The sequence below is a fragment of the Cetorhinus maximus genome, chromosome 11, assembly GCF_964194155.1.
Source record: "Cetorhinus maximus chromosome 11, sCetMax3.hap1.1, whole genome shotgun sequence".
NCBI classification, from domain to species: domain Eukaryota; kingdom Metazoa; phylum Chordata; class Chondrichthyes; order Lamniformes; family Cetorhinidae; genus Cetorhinus; species Cetorhinus maximus.
This window is the reverse complement of record NC_135889.1, coordinates 117146341-117174039: the sequence shown is the minus strand read 5'-3', so window position 1 is coordinate 117174039 and position 27699 is coordinate 117146341. Positions and strand designations below refer to the sequence as shown.

Sequence of the window (27699 nt, the reverse complement as noted above, 5' to 3'; positions counted from 1 at the left end):
TTGTAGCTAAAATCCCCCATCCCTGGAACTATTCTGGTAAATCTCCTCTGCAGCCTCTCTCAAGGACCTTCACATCTTTCCTAATGACCAGAAGTGGATTCAGTGCTCTAGTTGGGGCCTAACCACAGCTTTATGAAGGTTCGGCATAACTCCCCTGCTTTGGTACTCAATGCCTCTATGTATGAAGCCCACCAACCCACGTGCTTGGCTAACCACTCTCTCAATAAGTCCGGCCACCTTCAAAGATCGATGCACATGCACCCTCCAAGGTCCCTCTGTCCCTGCACACCCTTTAGAATTGTGACATTAAGTCTACATTGCCTCTCCCTATCCCTTCTGTCAAAGCGTATCATCTCACACTTCTCTGTATTAAATTCCACCTGCCCATTCTGCTAGCCTACCCATGTCCTGTTGCAGGCGATTTATCTCATCTGTGTGCCACTCCTGGGGACAGGGCGGAATTTCTGATTGGTTAATATACAGGTAATCTTTTACCCCCTGAGAAATGTTATACAAATAAACGCCGGATGAGCTCTCTATTAGGATTTGTTACTAACACTTGGGGTAGAATTTTTACCATCCTCCACCAGTGAGTTTGCAGGTGGATGGGGTGCTGTAAAAATCCCCGAGTGGCCTTCCCGCTGACCTTCCACCCCACGTCCCTCTGGACTGGACCTGTCTGCAACTTTACAGTGGGGCGGGCAGGCCTGTCCTCGCCCCACTCGAGGCCTAATTATTGGCCACCTAAGGGCCACTTCCCGCCCAGCATCAATTTTGAGGAGTTCAGGGGTGTGGGGTTTGCCCGACAGGTCACGCCTCGGACAGGAAGAGGGGACACCTCCCTCAACGACCCCTTTCCCCATTGGGCTCTCTCCATAAAAGTCTGCCCCTGTGGGTGCTTCCATCTGCCCCCCCCACAACCCCCTCCCCGGCCTGTACATCAAGACCCCCCCCCCCCCCCCCCCCCCGCCCCCCCAGGGGTTACCTCCCTTCCCAAACATGAGAACTCTGCACGTAACTAGTCCTGGACTCCAGGACTTAAAATCTAAGGACTGCTTGTCGTCCCAATCCTGGCCACCGCAGCCAGTCAGAGTGAGAGGCAGAAGTCCCATCTCCAGCCAGTTAACTGGCCGCAGGGCTGCCATGATCGACGGAGATGCCCCTGCCGTCCGAAAAATCCTGCCCTAGATGTTCAGTGAAAGCAATTGACTTTCTATTCCATTAAATATATCGGTCTTTGTGAGCAAGTCTCTGGATTGAGTATCAGGATTCAGTCCAATGTTACACTCTGTGTCCCGACTGTCTCCTGGATGGATTTAAATCCTGGAAAAACGCCAAGAAGCTGTTCTGTGTTTTTCCTCAAGCGTTTGTCTGTCATGTTCCCTTAACTCACTTCAATTAGCATGTGGCTCCCAGCAGACATTGATTATAAAAGAGGTTCAGAAAGCAGAATTAAAAAGCTCGTAACCCAAATTGTTCATGAAAGGGCAGGTATTGATTTTCCAAATTTCTCCAGAGTCACAAAGGGAGATTTCTGCACACAATCCAGCACATCTCAGTCTCTCTTTATTGGCCTGTTTTAATTCAGACATCTTAGCTGAGGAACCAAGTGTAGGAAACCAGAAGAGCCGGAAAGGACAGAGTAGAATTAAGAGTTAAATCAGAGTAATTCGGCAACATCAGACTGGGAGGAGAGATTGTCTTGTGTTGAATTTACCCTCAACCCATGCAATTCAGGCTGCCGCTCCCAGTACAGTATTGAGGGAGTGCCGAACTGTCAGAGGTGCTGTCTTTCAGGCAAGTTTTCCCACTCAGGTGAGCATAAAACATTGTACAGCTACTGTTTCCAGGAGAATTCTGCCCTGTGTCCTGGTGAACATCACTAATCTGGTCATTATTCCGTGCTGTATGTGGGAGCTTGCTATGTGCAAATTGGCTGCTGTGTATCCTACATATGTTGCCATAAGCAGCATCTGTGGAGAGAGAAACAGAGCTAACGTTTTGAGTCTTTTATGAGGTTGGGAGGGGGCTCAATTTCATGTCTCATCTGAAAGATGTTACCTTCAACTCCCTCAGTACTGCACTGGAGTGTTAGCCTAGGTGTTCTGCTTAAATCTCTGGACTGAGACTTAAACCCACAACCTTCGTAAGTCGGAGGTGAGAGTATAAACCATTGCTGAGCTCAGTAAAGATTTCTGCTCCCGTTGTCTATCCCGTGACCTTTGCATCATGGGTAAGGCTAGGAACATGGCTGGCTGTGATGCCTCACATGGTTGTGCACCTGTTGCCTCACTGTCAGTTCTTTTCTAGGTGAGGCACCACAAAGTACCCGGCGCCCGTGTTAAGGTACTGCAGCCCAAATCTGCGCGTTCAGGAGACGGTTGGGAACAAAATAAAAGGGGATTAAAAAAATGTTAGGATCTTCATATAAGTTTCCCAGCAACAAACAGGTCCACAACAAACAGACAGAAGACTTAACTGCTAATGACCTTTTTTGGTTGCCCTTAGTGATTGGAAACAATTACCATTTATCATAGATCGCGGCTTATAAGTCGGCCTTTGTAGCTTCGAAAAATCCTCCCAGGAATGGAGACTTTCTTATAAACAAGTATGAAGTGCGTTGGTGGTCACTATTTTGAAATGTGTGGGTGCATCTTAAACACCCGCACCTCTTCTTCTTGGCAACACAGCTCACCTGCTTGACCCCATGTGCCCACTTCTGAGCATGTATTGCTGAGCTGAAAAATAGAGACCAATTCCTAATGTGAGTATAGCCCTAAACATGCTGAAAAATGGGGGAGTCAACTCATGTGCTGAGTATCAGACTAAACGTGCATTTTGGCGCCAAAAAACATGGGGTCATCTTATATGCCAGGTCGACTTAATATGTCGCAATCTACAGTAAATAAAATGCAATGCCAGCAACAAGACATTTGAGCGATGTTCTAGGTACTAAGAGTTGTTTAAGATGCACAGAGTTTCCTTTTAAGACCATTGCTGATCTCTTGTGGTCAGTGACTCCTCGCAAGAACATTGCTGAAGGGCAAAACACTGGAGTTAGACCAATGAAGCGGCATTGACTTCGTAACCCAGCATTCAATAAATCCTTGATTGTTTGGAAAGGAAAGGAGCCACACGTCATATTTGAAGCATTGAGGCTGCAACACGGGACCATAGGGCTCAGAAGGAGTCTGTTGGGCCCATCATGCCTGTGCCAACTCTTTATAAGAGCTATCCAGTTAGTCCTACTCCTGCCCCGCACCTAGGGGTTGCCAACTGTAATTAAATGCATTCCTGGAGGTTTCATCACATGATTTGCCCCCACGTCGGAGCCATTAGTCGGCCAACACATCCATCCTTGTGATGCACTGCCTTCCTATGCCAATCGGAGTGCAAAAAGACTCATTACTCAATTGGATGATGCTTGATTGTCAGCCAAACAGTCTTTTCTCTCCCCCGTTTTCAATATTTCTACATCTCGTCTTTAAAAAAAAATATTTTTTTTAACGTCCCGATGATTTTTCTGCAGGGCTGCACACACCCGTGTCCTGAAGACTGATCTTCAATTCCTGGGGCCTCCAGGCCAATCCTGGAGGGTTGGCAACCCTACTCACCCCACCCGCCCCCCCCCCACCCCTGCCCTACATCCCCCCGTGTTCCATTTCTTCTTCAAACGTACATCCCATTCCCTTTGGGAAGCTACCACTGAATCTTTTTCCACCACTCTTGCAGACAGTTCACCCTAATTTAAGCTGAGTTTGTAAACGTTGCATTTGCCAAACTTTTCTAAATAAATCCGTTATCAAAGCTCATTAAATATTAGGATAAAAGCAAAATACTGCTGATGCTGGAAATCTGAAATAAAAGCAGAAAATGCTGGAAAAACTCAGCAGGTCTGGCAGCATCCGTGGAGAGAGAAACAGAGTTAACGTTTTGAGTCTGTGTGACCTCTTCTTCCTCCTGAATATTAGGATGCTGTTCGAGGCATTAGACTAAAAGAAGTTACTGTAACTCATTGATAAAAACAAAAAGCTAAAAGCTACTGCGGATGCTGGAAATCCAAAACAAAAACAGAATTACCTGGAAAAACTCAGCAGGTCTGGCAGCATCGGTGGAGAAGAAATCAGTCAACGTTTCGAGTCTTCATGACCCTTCGGCAAAAGGGTCATGAAGACTCAAAACGTTGACTGATTTCTTCTCCACCGATGCTGCCAGACCTGCTGAGTTTTTCCAGGTAATTCTGTTTTTGTACTGTAACTCATCGACAGCTGGTACGTTGGCTTTACACAAAATCAGTGACAACATTACATAAGTAATTTATCTTCTGGGAAGGACATTGGACCAGCCTGAGGGTGTGGTTAGGGCTTAGCCTTGGGCCAGATATCTGGATCGTACTCTAGTGTAGCACTGAGGGAGTGCCGCAGTGTAGGAGATGCCATCTTTTGGGTGAGACATTAAACCAAGGCCCTGCTGCTCATGCAAGTGGGCTTAAAAAATGGCATCGCCCTATTTGAAGAAGTGCGCGAGAGTGTCAGCTAAGAATCTCTGGAATGGGACTTGAACCCAGGACCTTCCAACTCCAAGGCTTGAGTGCTGTCATGGCTAATACACCTGTAAAACGAACAAACCTCCAGTAAATCTATAGATTAGAGAAACTGTCACTCCCTCCACATAGGAATGATCAAGTGGAATTGCAAACATATTTGAGGCTGTGCTATGTAGAGCCTCCTGACTCCCCAACTCAGCAGGTCCCCATTGTAGCACCATCTACAAGGCACAAGTCAGGAATGTGATAGAATAGTCTCCACTTGCCTGAATAAGTGCAGCTCCAACAACACTCAAGAAGCTCAATACCATCCAGGACAAAGCAGCCCGCTTGATCAGCAGCCCATCCACCATTTTAAACATTCACGCTATCCACCACCGATGCACAGTGGCAGCAGTGTACACCATCTACAAGATGCACTGCAGCAACTCACCAAGGCTCCTTCAACAACACCTTGCAAACCCGCAACCTCTACCACCTGGAAGGACAAGGGCAGCAGATGCATGGGAACACCATCATCTACAAGTCCCCCTCCAAGCCACACCCCGTGCTGACTTGAAAATATATAATTTTTCCTTCACCATTGCTGGGTCAAAATCCTGGAATTCCCTTCCTGACATCATTGTGGGTGTACCTACACCACATGGGCTGCAGCGGTTCAAGAAGCTCACCACCAGCTTCACAAGGGGCAATTAGGGATGGGCAATAAATGTTGGCCTTTCCACATGCCATGAGCAAAAAAAAACAAAAAAAAATCAGGATTGGAAATTACAGACTGAGTTGACTCCATTTCATATGGTGGTCTTTTGTTGGTGGAGCTGAGAGTCCAGGGTGATATTGTGCATGGTGGGGCAGCAGCCCAGGATTCAATACTGGTGCTGGATACAAGTTTCTGAACCACGCTTGGTATCAATTGGAAAGCCAGGAGTATTTCCCTGGAACTCACGCTCAGGAGATCAACCAGGCAGAGTCCACAACAGACCAGCTTCACAGTCTGTTGGTGGAATGTGTTTGAAGGTCCAAATGACCTTTTCTCACTCAATTGTTTATATTTTCAAAGCTTTCACTGTCCAACAACAATAGGAACATAGCACCTTTAATGCAACGAAATATTCCCAAGGTACTTCACTGGAGCGAGTATCAAACAAAACTTGACACCAAAGGATTGGTCAAAGAGGTAGGTTTTAAGGAGCATCTCAAAGGGGAAAAGCCAGTTAAGAAAGGCCAAGAGATTTGAGATGTGTTTTCCAGAGCTTAGGGCTCAGGCAGCTGAAGGCACAGCCACCAATGGTGGAGCAAAGAATATTGAGGATGTGCAAGAGGGCAGAATTGGAGCAGCGCAGAGATCTCGGAGAGTAGTGGGGCTGGAGGAGATTTTTAGTAGCTGTTAATGCACAAATCAGGACATTGCCCAGTTGAGACTAATGAGCTGTTTTTGTTCTCTCTCCCCTCATTTCTAGGGCATTGTGGACTACATGGGCAAGGACAAGTAAGTGATGTGTCTTTTATAACAATGTGCTGAGATGGATAAACAGACAGGAGCATTAACCCTTTGCAAAGAATGGTTTGAAGCTCTACGTTGTCAGCTGTCGCTCAGTGTGTAGCACACCATCTCTCAGTTCAAAGGTTATAGGTTCAAGTTCAACTCTAGGAACTTGAGAACCAAAAAAAACCACGCGGATACTTTAGTACAGCACTGAGGGAGAACTGTAGCACTGGACGTGACATCTTCCAGATGAGGGCAGTGTGTTCTCCGGTAGCTTGGCCCATTATTTATCCCTCAACTGACAGGTCTTTGTATAACTAGGGCAGTAGTAAAGGCTTTAAACTAGGGGCAAGGGATCAAGTTTGGGAAGATATGATAAATAAAGCAAACAAGGCAAGAAAGCAAAGTTGCAAGAACAGAAATGAACATCAGAGTGTGATAGGAAGAGACAGAGTGTACACAGATTGTAAGGCTAGAGGTTACAGAAATAATAAAAAGACAGAACTAAAGGCTCTGAATGCATGTAGCATTTAACGCAAATCAGATGAATTGCCAGCACAAATAGAAATAAATACTTATGATCTGATAGCCATTGGCTGCAAGATGACGAAGACTGGGACCTGAATATTCAAGGGTACATGACATTTAGGAAGGACAGGAAGCTAGGAAAAGGTGGAGGGGTAGATCTGTCAATTATGGACGTCATTAGTACAATAGAGAGATGACCTTAGTCCTGGGGATCAAGGTGTAGAATCAGTTTGGGTAGAGATGAGAAATAGGAAAGGTAAGAAGTCACTTGTGGAAGTAGTTTATAGGCCACTTAACAGTAACCATGGTGTAGAATGGGGTAGGTGGGAAGAAATAATGCGGGCTTTGAGAAAGGCACAGCAATAATAATGGGTGATTTCAATCTACATATAGATTGGATGAATCAGATTGGCAAAGGTAGCCTGGATGTTGAGTTCATAGATTGTTTTGAGGATCGTTTCTTAGAGCAGCACATTCTAGAGCCAACCAGAGAGCAGGCTATGCTGGGCCTGGTAATGTGCAGTGAAACAGGATTGATGAATAGTCTCAGACTGAAGGCGTCCCTGGTTAGCAATGATCATAATATGATTCAATTTTACATTCAGTTTGCGAGAGAGGACTGGATCTGAGACTAACTTTCTAAACTTAAATAAGGGAAAATATAAGGGCATGAAGACAGAATTGGCTAAAGTGAACTGGGAAATTAGGTTAAGGGATAGGTCAGTGACAGACATTTCAGAAGATATTTCAGAATACTCAGAAAAGATGTATTCCAGTGAGAAAGAAAGACTCCAAGGGAATGGCAGACTATCTGTGGATAACTAAGGAAGTTAAAGATGGTATCAAATTGAAAGAAAAAGTGTATAATTCTGCAATGATGAGTGGCAGGTCAGAAGATTGGGCAGAATATAAAGAGCAAAGAATGATTAAGAGATTAATAAGGAGGGAGAAATTAGAGTACAAGAGAAAGCGAGCTAGAAATATAAAAACAGGTAGTGAGAGTTTTTACAGGTGTTTAAAAAGGAAAAGAGTAAGTAAAGTGAGCGCTGGTCCTCCAGAGAGTGAGTCTGGGGATTAATAATGGAAAGTAAGGAAATGGCGGATGAATTGAACAGATATTTTACATCTGTCTTCACTATAGACAATACAAATAACCTCCCAGAAATAACTGTGAATCGGGAGGTGAAAGGGAGGGAGGAACTTAAAACAATTACAATCACCAGGGAAAGGGTACTGAGGAAATTATTAGGACTAAAATCTGACAAGTCCCCAGGTCCAGGTGGACTGCATCCTAGAGTCTTAAAAGAACTAGCTGCTGAGATAGTAGATGCATTGGTTTTAATTTTCCAAAAAATTCCCTAGATCCTGGAAAGGTCTCATCAGATTGGAAAATAGCAAATGTGGCGCCTCTATTCAAGAAAGGATGGCAACAGAAAGCAGGAACCCACAGGCCAGTTAGCTTAACATCTGTCATAGGGAAAATGCTGGAGTCTATTATTAAGAAGATTATAGTGGGGCACTTGGAAAATCTCAATGCAATCAGGCAGCGTCAACATAATTTTGTGAAAGGGAAATCATATTTGACTAATTTATTGGAGTCCTTTGGGGAAGTAACAAGCAACATGGATAAAGGGGAACCTGTGGATGTGCTATACTTAGATTTCAAGAAGACATTTGACAAGGTGCCACATCAAAGGTTACTATGCAAAATAGGAGCTCATGGTATAGGGGGTAACATATTAGCATGGATAGAGGATTGGTTAGCTAACAGGAAACAGAGAGTAGGCATAAATGGGTCATTTTTGGGTTGGTAAGATGTAATGAATGGTGTGCCACAGGGGTCAGTGCTGGGACCTCAACTATTTATAATTTATATCAATGATCTGGATGAAGGGATCGAATGTATGGGTGCTAAGTTTGCTGATGACACAAAGATAAGCAGGAAAGTAAGTTGTGAAGAAGACATAAGGAGGCTACAAAGAGACATAGATCGGTTAAGTGAGTGGACAAAAATTTGACAGATAGTGTATAATGTGGGAAAATGTGAACTTTTCCACTTTGACAGGAAGAATAGAAAAGCAGTATTTTACTTAAATGGAAAGCCCTGGTACATGATTCGCAAAACGTAAGTATGCTGGTATAGCAAGTGATTAGGAAGGCAAATGGAATCTTGTTGTTTATTGCAAGGGGAATGGAATATAAAAGTGGGGATGTCTTGCTACAGTTGTACAGGATGTTGGTGAAACCACATCTGGAGTCCTACATACAGTTTTGGTCTCCTTATTTAGGAAAAGTTATAAATGCATTAGATACAGTTCAGAGAAGGTTCACATTCCTGAGATGACGGGTTTATCTTATAAGGAACGTTTGAACAGGCTGGGTCTGTATCTATTGGAGTTTAGAACAATGAGAGGCAATCTTATTGAAACATATAAGATCCTGACAGGAAGATCCTGAGAAGCGGTGAGGATGACACAAGGAGACTACAGTGGGATATAGACAGGTTAAGTGAGTGGGCAAAAATTTGGCAGATGGAATATAATGTGGGAAAAGGTGGGGTTATGCACTTTAACAGGAAGAATAGAGGAGCTGAATATTATTTAAATGGAGAAAGACTGCAGAAAGCTGCAGCACAGAGGGATTTGGGGGTCCTCCTACATGAATCACAAAAAGCTAGCATACAAGTTCAGCAGGTAATACGGAAGGTAAATGGAATGTTGGCCTTTATTTCAAAGGGAATGGAATGTAAAAATAGGGAAGTCTTGCTAAAACTATATAGGCACTAGTTAGACCATACCTAGAATACTGTGAACAGTTTTGGTCCCCTTATCTAAGAAAAGATGGAGGCAGTTCAGAGAAGGTTCACTAGGTTGATCCTGGGTATGGGGGGAGCTTTCTTATGAGAAGAGGTTGAGTAGGTTGGGCCTGTACTCATTGGAGTTTAGAAGAGTGAGAGGTGACCTTATTGAAACATATAAGATTCTTAGGGGGCTTGACAGGGTAGATGCTGAGAAGTTATTTCCCCTTATGGGAGAGTCTAGGACTATAGGGCATAATCCCAGAGTAGGGGGTCACCCATTTAAGACAGAAATGAGGAGGAATTTCTTCTCTCAGAGGATAGTGAATCTGTGGAATTCTTTACCACAGAGGACTGTAGAGATTGGGTTGCTAAGTATATTCAAGGCTGAGATAGACAGCTTTTTAATCAGTAAGGGAATCAAAGGTTATGGGGAAAAGGCAGGAAAGTGGAGTTGAGGATTATCAGATCAGCCATGATCTCATTGAATGACAGAGCAGACTTGATGGGCTGAATGGCCTACTTCTGCTCCTGCGTCTTATGGTCTTATGGAATTGACAGGGTGGATGCTGAAAGGATGTTTCCCTTTGTGGGAGAGACTAGAACTAGGGGACACAGTAAAAAATAAGAGGTTTCCCATTTAAGACGGAGATGAGGAGAAATTTTTTCCCTCAGAGGGCCGTGCGTCTTTGGAATCCTCTTCCCCAGAGACCGGTGGAGGCTGGGTCATTGAATACTTTTTTAAGACTGAGGTGGATAGATTCTTGACTAACAAGAGAGTCAAAGATTATCAGGGGTAGGTGGGAATGTGGAGTTGAAGCCATAGTCAGATCAGCCATGTTCTTATTGAATGGCGGAGCAGGCTCGAGGAGCCAAATGACCTAATCCTGCTCCTGATTCGTATGTTCGTATGTAAGGGGCTAATAAGTGGGAAGTAGCATTCACGCCACACAAGTGCCAAGCAATGACCATTCTCCAACAAGGGAGAATCTAATCATTGCCCCTTGATGTTCAATGGTATTACCATTGCTGAATCCCCCGCTATCAACATCCTGGGGGTTACCATTGACCAGACACTGAACTGGACTAGCCATATAAATACTGTGGCTACAAGAGCAGGTCAGAGGCCAGGAATCCTGTGGCGAGTAGCTCACCTCCTGACTCCCCAAAGCCTACCATCTACAAGGCTCAAATCAGGAGTGTGATGGAATACTTTCCATTTGCCTAGATGAGTGCAGCTCCAACAACACTCAAGACGCTAGACACCATCCAGGACAAAGGAGCCCACTTGATTGGCACCCCATCCGCAAAACACTCACTCCCTCCATCACCAATGCAGCAGTGTGTACCATCTACAAGATGCACTGCAGGAACTCACCAAGGCTCCTTAGGCAGCACCTTCCAATCCTATGATTGCTATCATCTAGAAAGACAAGGGCAGCAGACGAATGGGAACATCGCCACCTGTAAGTTCCCCTCCAAGCCACTCACCATCCTGACTTGGAAATATATCGCCGTTCCTTCACTGTCACTGGGTCAAAATCCTGGAACTCCCTCCCTAACAGCACTATGGGTGTACCTAGACCACATGGACTGCAGCGGTTCAAGAAGGCAGCTCAACACCACCTTCTCAAGGGCAATTAGAGATGGGCAATAACCAGCAGCGCCCACATCCCATGAATGAATTAAAAAAGGAGTTTCACCAAGAGGATTCTTTGGAGACAGAGGTCGAGGGTTAATGCTTCGGGGTATAATACAGGAAACCGGGAACGAACAGTGCTTAAATTAAAGCGGTTTTACAAGACGGTATTTTTTCTTTGCTTAGGCTTCTTGGTATATATTTTTTTACAAATTGTCATCTAATACTTTTAAAATTAAAAATAACAGCTTAATGTTCAGAGCCTCCTCGAAGGACTGAAAATGGGGCACAGTTAGCGGAAATTCACCACGATGATTCATGCACTCTGGGTGCGTGGCAAGTTGTGTGGGCACAATCGGCTCCAGGGCAATATCAGTTGAAAACTGGCACCAAAGATTGCGGAAAAATGATTTGCACCATATGGATTTTGCGCTCAAAATTATGCAACCTTTTGCCCTCGTTTGGGTCATTTTGGGGAGATCCTCACTCGAGCGAAATACAGTGCGCCTGACTGGAAACTCCAGGCTAAGGTGTCTTTCCAACCCAACCTGTTTCCAAACAAGGGACATCAACACCAGGAACATGACCTCAGGGTAGCTTGCAGGAGCTCCCGAGTTTGATCTGGACATGATCCAAGATGTTACTGTGCGGAATTAATTCCCAAATCGAGTAATAAAGAAGGGTGAACGCCTGAATGCGTGCCATAATCTAATATCCTGTCACCTTTCATTTCCATTCTGTGAGCATGTCACATAATCCACTTTATACACTGCGCTGCCCTTATTTGCCTTCCAAGTTCAGCCCTAGCTTGTGCTGCACTCTCCTCTGATACATATTGGAAGTAAATGTTACAAAGTTTAATCCCTCAGATCGACACGTCCTGGAACATGCTTTTGTTATTTTATTTAATCATTCATGGGGTGTGGGCGACTCTGGCTAGGCCGGCATTTATTGCCCCCATCCCTAATTGCCCTCAAGAATGTGATGGTGAGTCACGTTCTTGAACCACTGCAGTCCATATGGTGAAGGCTCTCTCTCTCAGTGCAGTTGGGTAGGAAACCCTTGGACTTTGATCCAGTGATGATGAAGGAGCAACAATATCGTTCCCAAGTCAGGGCGGTGTGTGAGTTAGAGGGGAGCTTGCAGGTCCTGGTGTTCCCAGGCTGCCTGCTGCCCTTGTCCTCCTGGCTGGTTGAGGTGGTGAGTTTAAGTGGTGCTAAGAAGCATCTCATCGGGAGAAACACAAGAATGCCAAATTTCAAACGATCACAACAATTTAGACTGGAGGTAGAAAAGGATGCGATTGGTTGACAGCATTTGGCTGGTTGAAACAAACAGCATGTTCCTTCAGTAGTTCATAACAGGCAGAGTATAGACCGTGCTCAACCAACCTATGCTTGTAGAACCCAAAAGAAATGTCTGCTGTTAGATGGGCAGCACTTGTTGAATAACCCTGAATGTGCTAATAGGTCCATGAACAACCAATTTAAGATAATCAGTCAAAGTCATAAAATGGCTCACTTACGCTCGCAAGGTCATATGCAGGGACCAGTTGTCTGAAAGCAAAAGGAATATGTTCAAGCCTTGCGCCTTTTTTGAATCACCCAGGTGCTTGGGCAGCCTATAGTTTCCATGACAATGCCTTGGCCAATCAGAGTTGACTTGCCAACCAATCATCACCCTTTTCTCCTGTAGCCTAAATTGTTGTGATCGTTTGAAATTTGGCATTCTTGTGTTTCTCCTGATGAATGCTAGATGATAATCTTCGGCAACATGTCTCTCTTTTCAGCAATATTTGGCTATATAGAATAATGGGAATTCCATAGAATGTTTTCATGGGTTCTGATGCATTCTAAACTGCAAAGAGGTGGGGGGAATGGGTTGGGCAGCTGCAGCCGATGTTTCCTGAAAAAAGCAAAGCCAGAGACTGTATGAGCGTGTGCTGCTGTTGTGCACGCTCGAGTGATTGGTCATGTACTGGAGACAGGACAAGAAGGGGACCTGTGGCTTGAGGTTGGAAATAAATGAAAGAATGAACGTGTGTTCATTTAGAGCTTTGCACATCCACAGGATGTCTTGAAGCACCTCACAGCCCAAGAATTGCTTTTGAAGGGCAGGCGCTGTTGTTTGTGAGAGCAGCCGCCCACACACAGAACAAGATCCCACACCAACCCTGTGCTCCAGTGAAGGCTGGAGACGCAAATGGGTTTTACATCCCCTAATCAGTGCGGAGTTAAAATAGGGCGTGATGTCGTCGGGTCAGCAGTACAGCATCATCGCGCCAGCCTCCGAGATTACAGGAGGCGAGCAGGCGCAGATATCGCCAGCGCGTCCGCCATTTTGAAATGACTGATGAACAAGCTATTGGGCTTGTGAATGACCCACCCGTCTGCAGTCTTTCGTTGGCCTCTGCATTTTTCCGGGCGTCGGATGTGAAGAAGTTGGGGAGTGCTTTCCGGCAGCTGTAACCAGGCGGCACCAAGGACGGAAGAGAAAGGCCTGTTCCCCACCCCCCCCCGGACCGTGGCCGAATGGAGCAGCAGATTCTGCCGGTGAAGGTGGCAGTGTCCGTGGGCTTTTTTTAAACTCCCTTTTTAAAAATATCTTTGGAGCCTGCCGTAAGAAATAAAGGTTGGGAGAGGCCGGGGGTTGGGGGGGCCTTTAAATTTGTAGCCGTGACCGGCTTCCTGTTGACAGCCTAAACCCCTCTGTCACATGACATCTGGTTTTGATTCCCCATTGGGCACAAGTCCCACCCTTCGCGCTGCTAATTGGCTCCATTCCCGCTGGGCCACTGCCTGCTGGCCATCAGACGCTTAACTCGCCGTGCTGAGGCAGCGGGAGCAAGCGGACCACCCACCTTCTGTCCCGCTTCCCCCCTTCCCCACCCCCTCATCCCACCAAAATATGTAAAACCAGCCCAGAGATTCCACACAGCAATGAGAGAAAGAACGAATTGAACTGTTGGTTTTTTTTTGTCGGTGGATAAACATTGGCATCAACGTCTCCTCTCTTTCTTTGTACAGTGCTACGGGATCTTACACAGCTCCAACAGTGTAGATCCTCCCTCAGGCTGGGTGCTGGTTACTGCACCGAAGTGTTGGCCTAGATTGTGTGTTCAAGGATAGGCCTTGGACTCAGGACCAACAGCTTTAACGTAATAAAAATGTGGTTTACAAGAGCATTATAAAGCAAAATATGGTACCCAGCCACATAAACAGATATTAGGTTAGATGGCCAAAAGCTTGGTCCAGAAGTTATGTATTAAGGAGCGTCTTTAAGGAGGAACGTGAGGTAGAGATTTGTAGGGAGGGTGTAGAGACATGCTCTGGGAGGCTTCTTAGTCAAACAAAACAAACTTTATTTACACGAGAGCTTCCACAGCTGCATTGGATCCAGCCAGCCCCTCATACAGCCACCTTTTCCTAGGAAACCCCTCCCTAGAATTTATTCCCCGCCCCCACCGCATTCTGGTTGAACAAATCATGTGACCCCCCCCTACTCAGGTGAACTGATCTTAAAGTGACAGTCATCACAGAGGGAATGAGCTTAGGCCTAGGCAATTGAAGGTGTCCCTTCCACCAATGGTGGAGCGATTAAAATCGGGAATGCTCAAGAGGCCAGCAGTAGAGGAGAGCAGATATCCCTGAGGGTTGCTGGATTGGAAGAGATGACAGAGATAGGGAGGGGTGAGGGATTGAAAACGAGGATGAAAATGTTAAAGTCAATTTTGTCCAGGAGCCACTGTCACTCGGAAAACTCAGGAGCGATAGGGGAAAACGGGACTTTGTGCGAGTTAAGGAGTGGGAATAGAGTTTTGGATGACCTCAAGTTTGCGGAGGCTAGAATGTGGGAGAGCAGCCAGGGGTGCGTGGGAACAGCCAAGTCTAGTGGTAACGAAGGCATAGACGAGGGTTTCAGCAGCAGATAAGCTGAGACAGGGGTGAAGTCAGGTGATGTTACAGAGGTGGAAGTAGGTAGCCCTTGTGATGGTGGGAATATGAGGTCGGAAGTTCATTGTGGAGTGAAATACGACACCAAAGTTGGAAACAGACTGGTTTAATCTCAGACTGTTGCAGGCGTATGAGATTCAGAGGTGGAAGAAGCCAAGAGTGCTGGTGGGTGGTACCCATTTTAGGAATGGACCACTTGGCCTCTCAACAGAAGAGGAGATATTGGCAGAGACCAACGATAGCTCACGTGGCCTGCCCTATTGGCTCGGGGGAATGGTGTAAACACAGCAGACAGAGGGAAAAAGCATATAAAAAAGCAATTGAACTGACAAAAGAATACACAGTGGAGATAAGTTATGTTTGTTGAGATTTCTTTTTTTTTGCCTTTCTTCCTTTAGCAGAAACATTCAAGAAAACATGAACCCGGAGGACGAGGTGGATGAATTCCTCGGACGAGCAATCGATGCTCGGAGCATAGATCGACTACGATCTGAGCACGTGCGGAAATTCCTGCTAACTTTCAGGAAACCCGAGCTAGAAAAGAAGGTCAGTTAATTTTCTTTCCTCTTTTGTTCTTGCATGGGATGTGGGTATCACTGGCAAGGCCAGCATTTGTTGCCCAGCCCTAATTGTCCTTGAGCTGAGTGGCCACTTCAGAGGGCAGTTAAGAGTCAACCATGCTGCCGTGGTCCTGGAGTCACATGTAAGCCAGATTGGGTAAGGATGGCAGATTTCCTCCCTTAAAGGATATAGTGAATCAGATGGGTTTTTACAACAATTGATGATAGTTTTGTAGTTACCATTACTAATGCTAGCTTTCAATTCTAGATTTTTACTAACTAATTGAATTTAAATTCCAACAAAAATAGGGTCGGATCTGAACCCATGCCTCCTAGAACTCAGGCCTCAGGATTACTAGCCCAGTGGCAATACCACTGCACCAGCATCGCCCCCTGTCCATAACTCATTAGAATACAAGAAACAGGAGTAGGAATAGTCCGTACAGTCTCTCGCGTCCACTCTGGCATTCAATAAGACCAGGGATGATCTTTTACCTTTGGACCCTATCCCTTGATTCCCTTAGTGCCCAAAAATCTTTGGATCTGAGTCTTGAATGTACACAACAAATGAGCATCCACTGCTCTCTGGAGTAGAGAATTCCAGGGAATGTCAACACTGTGAGTGAAGAAAATTTCCTCCGCAGTTTTAAATGGCTGATCCCCTATCTTGAGACTTTGACCCCCAGTTCTAGACCGTCCAACCAGGGGAAATGGCCTCACAGCATCTAACCTACCACACTCACTAAGAAATTTATATGTTTCAATGAGATCACTTCACGTTCTTCTAAATTCCAGAAAGTATAGATCCATTGTGCTCAGTCCCTCCTCATTGGATAATCATATCCTCTCAGGAACAAATCAATATGGCTCCATCTGACTCTGCCCATCATGGTTGAGGTTTGGTATATGTGTAGCATGAGTTATATACAAAGTGCAGCAATGTGTCTCAGTTCTAACCTCAACACGTCTTTGTGTAATGCTGAGATATTGTGCATGTGCCAACAAACCAACCCTCACAAGATGCATTTGGATGTGTCTGTCCTTTGCACCAGTCCGAATCGGTGATCAGCAAAAAGAGTTCACCTTCAATTCAAAAACAGGAAATGCTGGAAATGCTCAGGAGGTTTTCTTTTAAATTCATTCACGGGATGTGGGCTTCACTGGATGGGCTGGCATTTATTGCCCCATCCCTAGTTGCCCTTGAGAAGGTGGTGGTGAGCTGCCTTCTTGAACTGCTGCAGGCCACATGGTGTAGGTACACCCACAGCGCTGTTAGGAAGGGAGTTCCAGGATTTTGACCCAGTGACAGTGGAGGAACGGCGATATATTTCCAAGACAGGATGGTGAGTGACTTGGAGGGGAACTTGCAGTTGGTGGCCTTTCCATCTATCTGCTGCTCTTGTCCTTCTATTTGGTAGCGGTCGTAGGTTTGGACAGCATCTGCGGTGAGAGAAACATTTCAGTTTTCGGGAGGATGACTTTTCGTCAAAACTGGAAAACATTAACTCTGTTTCTCTCCTCCACAGAAGCTGCCAGACCTGCTGAGCACTTACAGCACTTTTATGTTTTTGTTTCAGATATCCATCATCTGTTGTATTTAACAGCCACCTCCCTTTCAGCCAGCCCACCACCACCTCATCTTCGATGTCAGCTGTGGCTCTTGCCTCTTGAAGGTTGTGGGTTCAAGTCCCACTCCTTGAGACTTTGGGTAAAATGGCTAGGCCTACAACCCGATTAAGCCTGTGGCGGGGAGGCTCGTGGACAGCCTTCCTGCCCCACCACCAATTGAGGCCTCTTAAAGGGCTCGGCCCACCACCACTATTATTAACCCATGCAGGGAGCACGACAAGGAAACTCTGGTGAGTTTGCTTGTGGGCTCCCGCTGGTGGGGAGGGTCTCTCATACAAGGGCAATCAGTGCCTGACTGGGGCTCTTTGCATCAGGAAGGGGGAAGCCTGCTGAGAGCCACCCTCTGTCCTTGCTGCCTACCCCCACCCCGCAATGACCCCCCCCCACATTCCCGCTATCATTCATCTCTGGCCTGGGTCCATCCTCAATCTGAGGCCTCAGGTGGGTGTCTTACCGGCGGCAGCCACTGCCTTCCAGGTGGCGCTGCCGTTCAATAGAGCTGGTCTCTGATTGGCTTGGGGTCCTTGATCCCGGGGTGGACCCACTGCTGACCTATCAATTGCCTGATAGATACAAGATATAGCGGGCCTTGCTGAAAAGGGATGTGGGGTTCTTGCCAGCTCCCCAACCAGAAGATGAGACAACCCCGCTGCCCCCCCCCCCCCCCCACCTCCTCCACAAGATTTTGCCCGCTGTCTTTCGGATGAGGTGTTAAACCAAGGCCTCACCAGCACTCTCAGAGAGGTGTGAAAGATCCCATGGCACTACTTCAAAGCACAGCAGGGAAATTATCCCTGGCATCCTGGCCAATATTAATCCCTCATTCAACATCACAAAAACAGATCTTCAGGTCATTCTCTCAATGCTGTGTTTGGGAGCTTGCTGTGCAGAAATTAGCTGCTGCATTACAACACGGACTTCACTTCAAAAGGTACCTCATTGGCTATAAGGTGCTTTGGGATGCCTTGAGGTCATGAAATACTCGTCTTGAAAGGGAAAATAAATTAAATCCTAAATGACTCCCTTATCCAGGGTTCTAGAGCAAGGAGTGGGGAGAGGGGAACAATCCTCGACTTGGGGGAGGTATCACAGAGATAGGGAAGAGGTTTATAAGGCTGGAGAAGGTCACAGAGATAGGGTAGAGGTTTATAGGGCTGGAGGAGGTCACAGAGAAAGGGTAGAGGTTTATAGGGCTGGAGGAGGTCACAGAGATAGGGTAGAGGTTTATAGGGCTGGAGGAGGTCACAGAGATAGGGTAGAGGTTTATAGGGCTGGAGGAGGTCACAGAGATAGGGAGGGGAGAGACAACATAGGGATTTGAAAACAAGGATGAGAATTTTAAAATCAAGACGTTGCTTGGCTGGGAGCCAACTACCCCAGGGGTTATAGGGGAACGGCAAGTTAGGACATTAACAAATGTTACCGGGGTGAGGGACTTCAGTTATGAGGAGAGATTGGAAAAGTTCAGACTGTTCTCCCTGGAACAGAGAAGGTTAAGGAGTGACTAATGGAGCTTTTTAAGATGTCGGCAGGTTTTGACAGAGAAAAAAAAAACATTTGCTGTGATGAGAGGGTTCATAGATCAGTGATCATAGATTTAAAATATTTGGCTAAAGATCTAAAAGGGAGATGAGAAGAATTTTTTTCATTCAAAGAGTTGTCAGGATTTGGATAAATGCTCAACCTGAAAAGGTGCTGGAAGCCGATTCCATGAATAATTTTAAAAGTAAGTTGGACAGGTTTCTTGAGGTTAAGGAATTTACAGGATTACGGACAAAAAGCGGAGTGTGAGACTAAGCACCACCGCTCTTTCAAAGAGCTAGCACATGCACGATGGGCTGATTGGCCTCTCATGTGTTGTAAGTTTCTGTGATTCTATGATTACAATAATTTTCTCTGTCTATTTTGCAGTATTCGAAGGAGGTGGATGACCGATTTGGAGCCTATGTGGCCTGTTCCTGTCTCGTCTTCCTCTTCATCTGTTGTATTCAGATAACCATTGTGCCCCAGTAAGTCTCCTTGGTTGTCTTAATTTGAGAGGAATTTCCAGATGCTAACTTATTCTCAGCCACCATGTTGCCAGGAATTGAGAGTATGGTTGACGACCAGTCGTAAGATAATAACAGGAGCAGGAGTAGGCCATTTTGCCCATCGAATCTGTTTCATGACTAATCTTGGGCTTCAACTCCACTTTTCTGCCTGTCTCCCATAACCCTTTGACTCCTTTGTCAGTCAAAATATAACTCAACCTTGAATATATTCAATGAATGCTCACTGTGGAAGAGAATTACAGAGTAATGATCCTCATCTCTGTCTTAAGTTGGAGACCCCTTATTTTTAAACTGTACCCCCTAGCTTTAGATTCCCCCCACAAGAAGCAAGATCCTCTCGGTGTCTACCCTGTCAAGCCCCCCCAGAATGTTACATGCTTCAATAAGATCACCTCTCATTCTTCTAGACTCCAATGACTATAGACCCAACCTGCTCAACCTTTCCTCATAAGACAATCTCTTCATCCCAGGAATCAACCTAGTGAACCTGCTCTGAACTACTTCCAATGCAAGTGTATCCTTCTTTAAGGAAGGAGACCAAAACTATACACAGTACTCCAGGTGTGGTCTCAACAATGCCCCATACAGTTGTAGCAAGATGGCCCTGTTTTTATACTCCATCCCCCTTGCAATAAAGGCCAACATTCAATTTGCCTTCCTAATTCATTGCATACCTGTATGCTAACATTTTGTCAATATGTCTATATATATTTGTTAATATAATGATCATGGCCATTTGCAAACCATGGACCTGAAAATCCACAGTTCTTCAGACATATTTCATCTATAACTTGGTAGCAATCTGCATCAAGGGTCAATAAAACTCATACAATGACATTTGGATTTTCACGTTTAACCACACAACTGCCTCTCACCTGAAGTTGCTGCATCCTGTGGGTTACCGTACATCAGAAACTGAACTGGACTAGCCATATAAATACCATGGCTACAAGAGCAGGTCAGAGGCTAGGTGTCCAGCAGCGCGTAACTCACCTCCTGATTCCCCAAAGCCTGTCCACAAGGCACAAGTCAGGAGTGTGATGGAATACTCTCCACTTGCCTAGATGAGTGCAGCTCCAATAACTCTCAAGAAGCTCAACACCATCCAGGCCAAAGCAGCCCGCTTGGTTGTCACCCCTTCCACAAACATTCACTCCCTCCATCACTGATCTACAGTAGCAGCAGTGTGTGCCATCTACAAGATGCACTGGAGAAACTCACCAAGGCTCCTTCGACAGCACCTTCCAAACCCACGACCCACCACCATCCAGAAGGACAAGGGCAGCAGACGCATGGGGACACCACCACCTGGAAGTTCCCCATCCAAGCCACTCACTATCCTGACTTGGAAATATATCGCCGTTCCTTCACTGTCACTAGGTCAAAATCCTGGAACTCCCTCCCTAACAGCACTATGGGTGTACCTAGACCACATGGACTACAGTAGATCAAGAAGGCAGCTCACCACCACCTTCTCAAGGGCAACTAGCGATGGGCAACAAATGCTGGCCTAGCCAGAGAAGCCCACGTCCCATAAGTGGATTAAAAAAAAAACATTTACCCAGAAATAATGGTGTGTGTTATTACCGTTACCCTTATTTTGACAGTAAAATTTCAGCCTGATATTCCAGCTATGGTCTAACCGGTGTTTTATAAAGGTTTGCAGTGTTTTTGTATCTGGAGGGGGCGTTCCTCTATTTATAAAGCCCAGTATCCCTTTATGACAGCTTTTTACAGGTTGTCCTGCCAGATTCACACATTTATATACATCCACCGCCCCCCCCACCCAACCCCCCCAGGTCTGTCTTCCTGCACCTGCTTTAAAACCGTACCATTCAGTTTCTTTTGCCTGTAGGTGAACATGCCTGAGAGCTGGAGGACTCTTGGTAATGCAGTCTCTCTGAGGGTCTGAAGATGGAAGAAGACGTGGTGAAGTTATTCATAGTGTCAAAAAAAAAGCCGGCACAACGCTCGATCCTTCCTGTGCGATCGTATGAGCGCTAACTCTTGTTCTTTTCTCTCTCTCTCTCTTTCCCTCCCTCTCTCTCTTTGCAGCTCCACGTTGATGCTGAGCTTCTACCTGTCCTGCCTATTGGTCCTGGCCAGTGTGTTGTTCGTTTCCACCATCTACTGCTGTGTCAAGGTGAGCAAGTAAGAGCGCTCAAAATTCCCCACCCTGCTCTGCCTCTTGCCTCACAGTCCTGCTCACTCAGCGCAAGTGTTTTCGTAAGAAGCTGGGAACAGGAGCAGGCCATGAGTCTGTTCCACAATTTAATGCAAGCATGGCGGATCTGTATCCTGGGCCAGAATTTTACACTTCCCCGCCCGGTTCTGAGGCGAGGGGAGCTTGAGATTGCACGGACGGGACTCCCTCCAGGTTCCCACCCACCCCACTCTTGGAGCAATTTTACGATGGGCCGGGCAGGGCCTAAGACGGGAAGCCAGCCCCTGACCCAAGTAAGGCCGCTTAAGTGGCCGCTTAATGGCCACTTAAGGACCATTTCCCGCCCAGCCTCAATGTTCAGGCTGGCGGGCGGATGGCGGGTTGTGGTGGGGGGACGCCCTCCATTTAAGGCACGGTGACCTCCAGACGTCCCTCCCACCCCCGGCCTATCCCCCGAGACCCCCATCACCCCTCTCACAACCCCCCCCCACCCCACCTCCCGGCCCAGCATCCCCTACCCACCCTGCCCCGGGACCCCTGCCATTTACCTTGTCCTCCGGATCCCAGTGCCAGGCAGCTCCCTGCAGTGCTTCTTCTGGCCACCGCAGCGCTGTACTTGGAGGGACTGGAGAGCTGCCGGCCAATCGGATTGGCCACAGCTCTCCAAGGCGTGACTTCCTCCCGACTGACGGACGGAGGTCCAGCCTGATGCCAGTCAACCCTCGTCAGAGCGTGATATCGCATTGGGGCTCCAATTCCATCCATCTGCCTTGACTCCATGTCCCTTAACACCCTCGGCTAGCAAAAACCTTATCGATCTGACATTTAAAATTATGAATTGAACTTGCATCTATCACTTTTTGTGCACAGAGAGTTCGACTCTTCTACCTTTGTGTGAAGACTCTGATTGCCGCCCATCCCAGATTTTCCCATCAGCAGAAAACGTTTCTCTCCATCGACCCAATCAATTCCTTTCAAAAAGCCTCAATTAAATAACTCCTTAACCTTCTAACATTTCAGGGAATACAAACCCAGTTTATGTCATCTCCCCTCATAATTTAACCCCGGCAGTCATGATATCATTCTGGTGAACCTACTCTGCCACTCCAAGGCCATCGCTTTCTGAGGTACGATGTCCAGAAATGTACACAGGACTCCAGATGAGGTCTTTGCATGATTGTAGCAAAACTACCTACCCACTAATATTCCAGCCTTTTAGATATGACAGACCATTAGCCGTTTTAATGATCTTTTTGTACTTGGATCACTGCATTTCAGTGATTTGTGTCCATGGACCCTTAAATCTCTCTGGGCGTCACCAACTCTTTGCAACTCACCAAGGCTCCTTCGGCAGTGCCTTCCAAACCTGCGGCATCTAGCGCCCAGAGGGACAAGGGCAAACAAGTGCATGGGAACATAACACCGTTCCTTCACTGTCGCTGGGTCAAAATCCTGAAACTCCCTCCCTAACAGCACTGTGGATGTACCTACACCACATGGACTGCAGCGGTTCAAGAAGGCGGCTCACCACCACCTTCTCAAGGGGCAATAAGAGATAAGCAATAATTGCTGGCTTAACCAGCGATGCGTTCATCCCATGAAAGAATTTTTTAAAAAAATTCCACTGTTCCAATCGAGGGGACAATTGGTCTCGAGTAAACTGCAGCATCCTCGGGAACAATGATGGACAAGAAATGATGCTTTGGCTATCCAGCCTGTCCCATACATTTCTGATACCTTGTGCATCACAATATGGATAATCCCTACTCCACCCAAATGCATGTGATCCCTGAAAGAGCCAAAAAAATAACAGATAAAAACCCAGATCAATTTGCGGGGGGACAAAATCTGGGAAATTCCCCCCTGAGCCCCTCAGGCAACAAAACAAGTCCAGGGGGTGACACTGCATCTGATAATTTGATGTTCTACCTACCTTTTGCACAACATGATCTCTTAGTAGTACAGAACTTAAATATTGCTGAGAAGAGAGACATGCTGCTGAAGCTTTTCATCTTGCACTCATCAGGACAAACACAAGAATGCCAAATTTCAAAGGATCACAACAATTTATTTCACAAGAAAAAATGGTGCTGATTGGTTGGCAAGTTGACTCTGATTGGCCGAGGTGTTGCCATGGAGAAAGCAACGGGGAACTATAGGCTCCCCAAGCTCCCGGGTGCAAGTCTTGAACACTTCCTTTTCTGATGACTGCAAGATGGAAAGCTTTGACAACATATGAACTTATGAATTCGGAGCAAGAGAAGGCCACTTAGCCCTTCAGTCCTGCTCCACCATTCAATAAGATCTTGGCTCCTTTGAGTATAACCTCCCGCCTACCACCCGATAACCTTTCCACCCCTTGCTTATCAAGAATCTATCTAGCTCTGCATTAAAAATATTCAAAGACTCTGCTTCCAAAGCCTTTTGAGAAAGAGAGTTCCAAAGACTCACGACCCTCTGAGAGAAAAAAAAATCTCCTCATCTCTGTCTTAAAAGAGTGACCCCTTATTTTTAAACCATGACCCCTAGTTCTAGATTCTTGCACAAGAGGAAACACCCTCTCCACATCGACCCTGTCAAGACCCATCAAGATTTTATATGTTTCAATCAAGTCACCTCTAACCCTTCTAAACTCCAGTGGATACAAGCCTAGCCTGTCCAACCTTTCCTCACAAGACAACCTGCCCATTCCTGGTGTTAGTTTAGTAAACCTTCTCTGAACTGCTTCTAATGCATTTACATCTTTCCTTGAATAAGGAGACCAATACTACTTTTCATCAATATGATCTCTGTCCCCAGCTGCAAATAGATTGCACTCTTGCTTTGGACATTCACTGCCCACTTTTTGATGAAGAGTAGGGGAGTTTCTCCCCAGTAACCTGGTCAATATTTATCCTCGACCAGCTACGCTTTACTTGTTAGTTTACCTGGTCATGATCTCACTGCTGTCTGTGGGAGGTTGCTGTACATAAATTAGTGGTCATGTTTCCTACATTACAACAGCGACTTTGGAAAGTCTTGAGATCATGAAAGGCGCTATATAAATGCAAGCCATTCTTTCTTTCATATCTCCTAGCGCCACATACCCCTGCCAAACGCACTGTTGCCCCAATTTTTTTGGATTGGGAGGATGTGACGAGTGGAGTCCCACAGGGGTCTGTGCTGGGGCCTCAACTTTTTACGATTTCCATTAATGACATAGATGAGGGGAGTGAAGGCATGGTAGCTAAATTTGCAGATGACACAAAGATAGGTAGGAAAATATGTTGTGAAGAGGACATGAGGAGGTTGCAGATGGATATAGATAGGTTGAGTGAGTGGGCAAAGATCTGGCAAATGGAGTTTAATGTGGGAAATTGTGAAGTTGTTCACTTTGGCAGGAAGAACAAAAGAGCAGAGCATTGCTTAAATGGAGAACGGCTGCATAATTCTGAGGTGCAGAGGGATCTAGGTGTTCTAGTACAGTAGTGACAAAAAGTTAGTATGAAGGTACAACAAGTAATGGAATGCTATCCTTTATTACGAGAGGGATTGAACATAAAAATAAGGATGTTACGTTTCAGTTATACAGGGCATTGGCGAGACCACATCTCGAACACTGTGTACAGTTTTGGTCTCCTTATTTAAGGAAGGATGTAAAATGCATTGGAGGCAGTTCAAAGCAGGTTTATTGGATCTGAAACGAGTGGGTTGTCTTATGAGGACAGGATGGACAGACTGGGCTTGTTTCCAATGGGGTTTAGAAGAGTGAGGGGTGATTTGATTGAAGCGTACAAGATCCTGAATGGCCTTGACAAAGCGGACATCGAAAGGATGTTTCCTCTTGTGGGTGACCCCAGATCTAGGGGGCACTGTTTTAAAATTAGGGGTCGCCCTTTTAGGACAGAGATGAGGAGAAATTTCTCTCAGAGGGTTGTGTGACTTTGGAATTCTCTGCCCCAGAAGGCGGTGGAGGCGGGGTCATTGAATATTTTTAAGGCAGAGGTAGGTAGATTCTTGTTAGGCAAGGGAATCAAAGCTTATTGGGATTAAATAGGAATGCGGAAATCGAAATACAAGAAGATCAGCCATGATCTTATAGAATGGCAGAGCAGGCTCAAGGGGCTGAATGGTCTACTCCTGTTCCTATTTCTAATGTTCTTCGGCATTTTGTGCATTTACCTCGACTTTGCTCCGGCAATCGAACACAGGAGGAGTAGGCCATTCAGCCCATCAAGCCTTTTCCAATGTTCAGTGAGACAATGGCTGATCAATAGTAAATGTTGATAGAGTCTTCAGTAGCTTGGGTTACAGTTTCTATGCCATTCCCACCCTAAACCACTCCAGCTCTCCATCTTACTCTTCTTTATAAAAACCTTCTTAAAAACATCTCTTGGATCAAGTTTTTGATCTTCCTTTCTAATCTCTCTTCATCTGGCTGAATTGTTCTATAATAAATGTTATTTGTTGTTGTAAATAAATGGAAGAGGATAGGTTAATTCAGTGATTCTTAGACTGGGTCCATATCCTGGAGTCTCCAACATAATATGAAAGTGTCCTGGTGTATGTTCCTGCTCTCTCCTGCTCCTCTCTCCGTGCTCCTGTCCTCTCCATGATCGTGCCCTCTCCATGCTCCTGCTCTCTCCGTGTTCCTGCTCTCTCCGTGCTCCTGCTCTCTCCATGTTCCTGCTCTCCCCATGCTCCTGCTCTCTTCGTGTTCCTGCTCTCTCTGTGTTCCTGCTCTCTCTGTGCTCCTGCTCTCCCCATGCTCCTGCTCTCTCCGTGCTCCTGCTCTCTCCGTGCTCCTGCTCTCTCCGTGTTCCTGCTCTCTCCGTGCTCCTGCTCTCTCCGTGCTCCTGCTCTCTCCGTGTTCCTGCTCTCTCTGTGCTCCTGCTCTCTCCGTGCTCCTGCTCTCTCCATGTTCCTGCTCTCTCCATGTTCCTGCTCTCCCCGTGCTCCTGCTCTCTCCATGCTCCTGCTCTCCCCATGCTCCTCTCTCCATGTTCCTGCTCTCCCCATGCTCCTGCTCTCTCCGTGTTCCTGCTCTCTCCGTGCTCCTGCTCTCTCTCCTGTTCCTGCTCTCCTCATGCTCCTGCTCTCCCCGTGCTCCTGCCCTCTCCGTGCTCCTGCTCTCTCCGTGTTCCTGCTCTCTCCATGTTCCTGCTCTCTCCGTGCTCCTGCTCTCTCCGTGTTCCTGCTCTCTCCATGTTCCTGCTCTCTCCGTGTTCCTGCTGTCTCCGTGTTCCTGCTCTCTCCATGTTCCTGCTCTCCTCATGCTTCTGCTCTCTCCGTGTTCCTGCTCTCTCTGTGTTCCTGCTCTCTCCTGTTCCTGCTCTCTGCTGTTCCTGCTCTTTCCTGTTCCTGCTCTCTCCGTGCTCCTGCTCTCTTCATGCTCCTGCTCTCTCCGTGCCCCTGCTCTCTCCGTGTTCCTGCTCTCTCCGTGCTCCTGCTCTCTTTGTGTTCCTGCTCTCTCCATGTTCCTGCTCTCCCCATGCTCTTGCTCTCTCCGTGCCCCTGCTCTCTCCGTGTTCCTGCTCTCTTTCCTTGCTCCTGCTCTCTCCGTGTTCCTGCTCTCTCCTGTTCCTGCTCTCTCCGTGCTCCTGCTCTCTCTCCGTGCCCCTGCTCTCTCTCCGTGCTCCTGCTCTCTCTCCGTGCTCCTGCTCTCTCTCCGTGTTCCTGCTCTCTCCGTGCTCCTGCTCTCTCTCCGTGCTCCTGCTCTCTCTCCGTGCTCCTGCTCTCTCCGTGCTCCTGCTCTCTCTCCGTGCTCCTGCTCTTTCTCCGTGCTCCTGCTCTCTCTCCGTGCTCCTGCTCTCTCTCCGTGCTCCTGCTCTCTCCGTGCTCCTGCTCTCTCTCCGTGCTCCTGCTCTCTCTCCGTGCTCGTGCTCTCTCTCCTTGCTCCTGCTCTCTCTCCGTGCTCCTGCTCTCTCTCCGTGCTCCTGCTCTCTCTCCGTGCTCCTGCTCTCTCCGTGCTCCTGCTCTCTCTCCGTGCTCCTGCTCTCTCTCCGTGCTCCTGCTCTCTCTCCGTGCTCCTGCTCTCTCCGTGTTCCTGCTCTCCCTATGCTCCTGCTCTCTCCGTGTTCCTGCTCTCCCTTTGCTCCTGCTCTCTCCTGTTCCTGCTCTTTCCTGTTCCTGCTGTCTCCGTGCTGCTGCTCTCTCTCCGTGTTCCTGCTCTCTCCGTGTTCCTGCTCTCTCCGTGCTCCTGCTCTCTCTCCGTGTTCCTGCTCTCTCCGTGCTCCTGCTCTCTCTCCCTGCTCCTGCTGTCTCTCCGTGCTTCTGCTCTCTCCGTGCTCCTGCTCTCTCCATGCTCCTGCTCTCTCTCCGTGCTCCTGCTCTCTCTCCATGCTCCTGCTCTCTCTCCGTTCTCCTG

General features: G+C 46.8%; 1 protein-coding gene across 1 annotated transcript in view; it reads left to right on the top strand.

The window, feature by feature from the left end:
- adcy5 (adenylate cyclase 5) overlaps positions 1-27699 on the top strand; it is a 360956-nt gene that overhangs the window by 271280 nt on the left and 61977 nt on the right. The window contains exons 7-10 of the mRNA XM_078551313.1: positions 6007-6035; positions 15348-15495; positions 19050-19147; positions 21245-21332. Coding sequence (XP_078407439.1) covers positions 6007-6035; positions 15348-15495; positions 19050-19147; positions 21245-21332 — 363 coding nt within the window. The remainder of the gene's footprint in view (positions 1-6006; positions 6036-15347; positions 15496-19049; positions 19148-21244; positions 21333-27699) is intronic.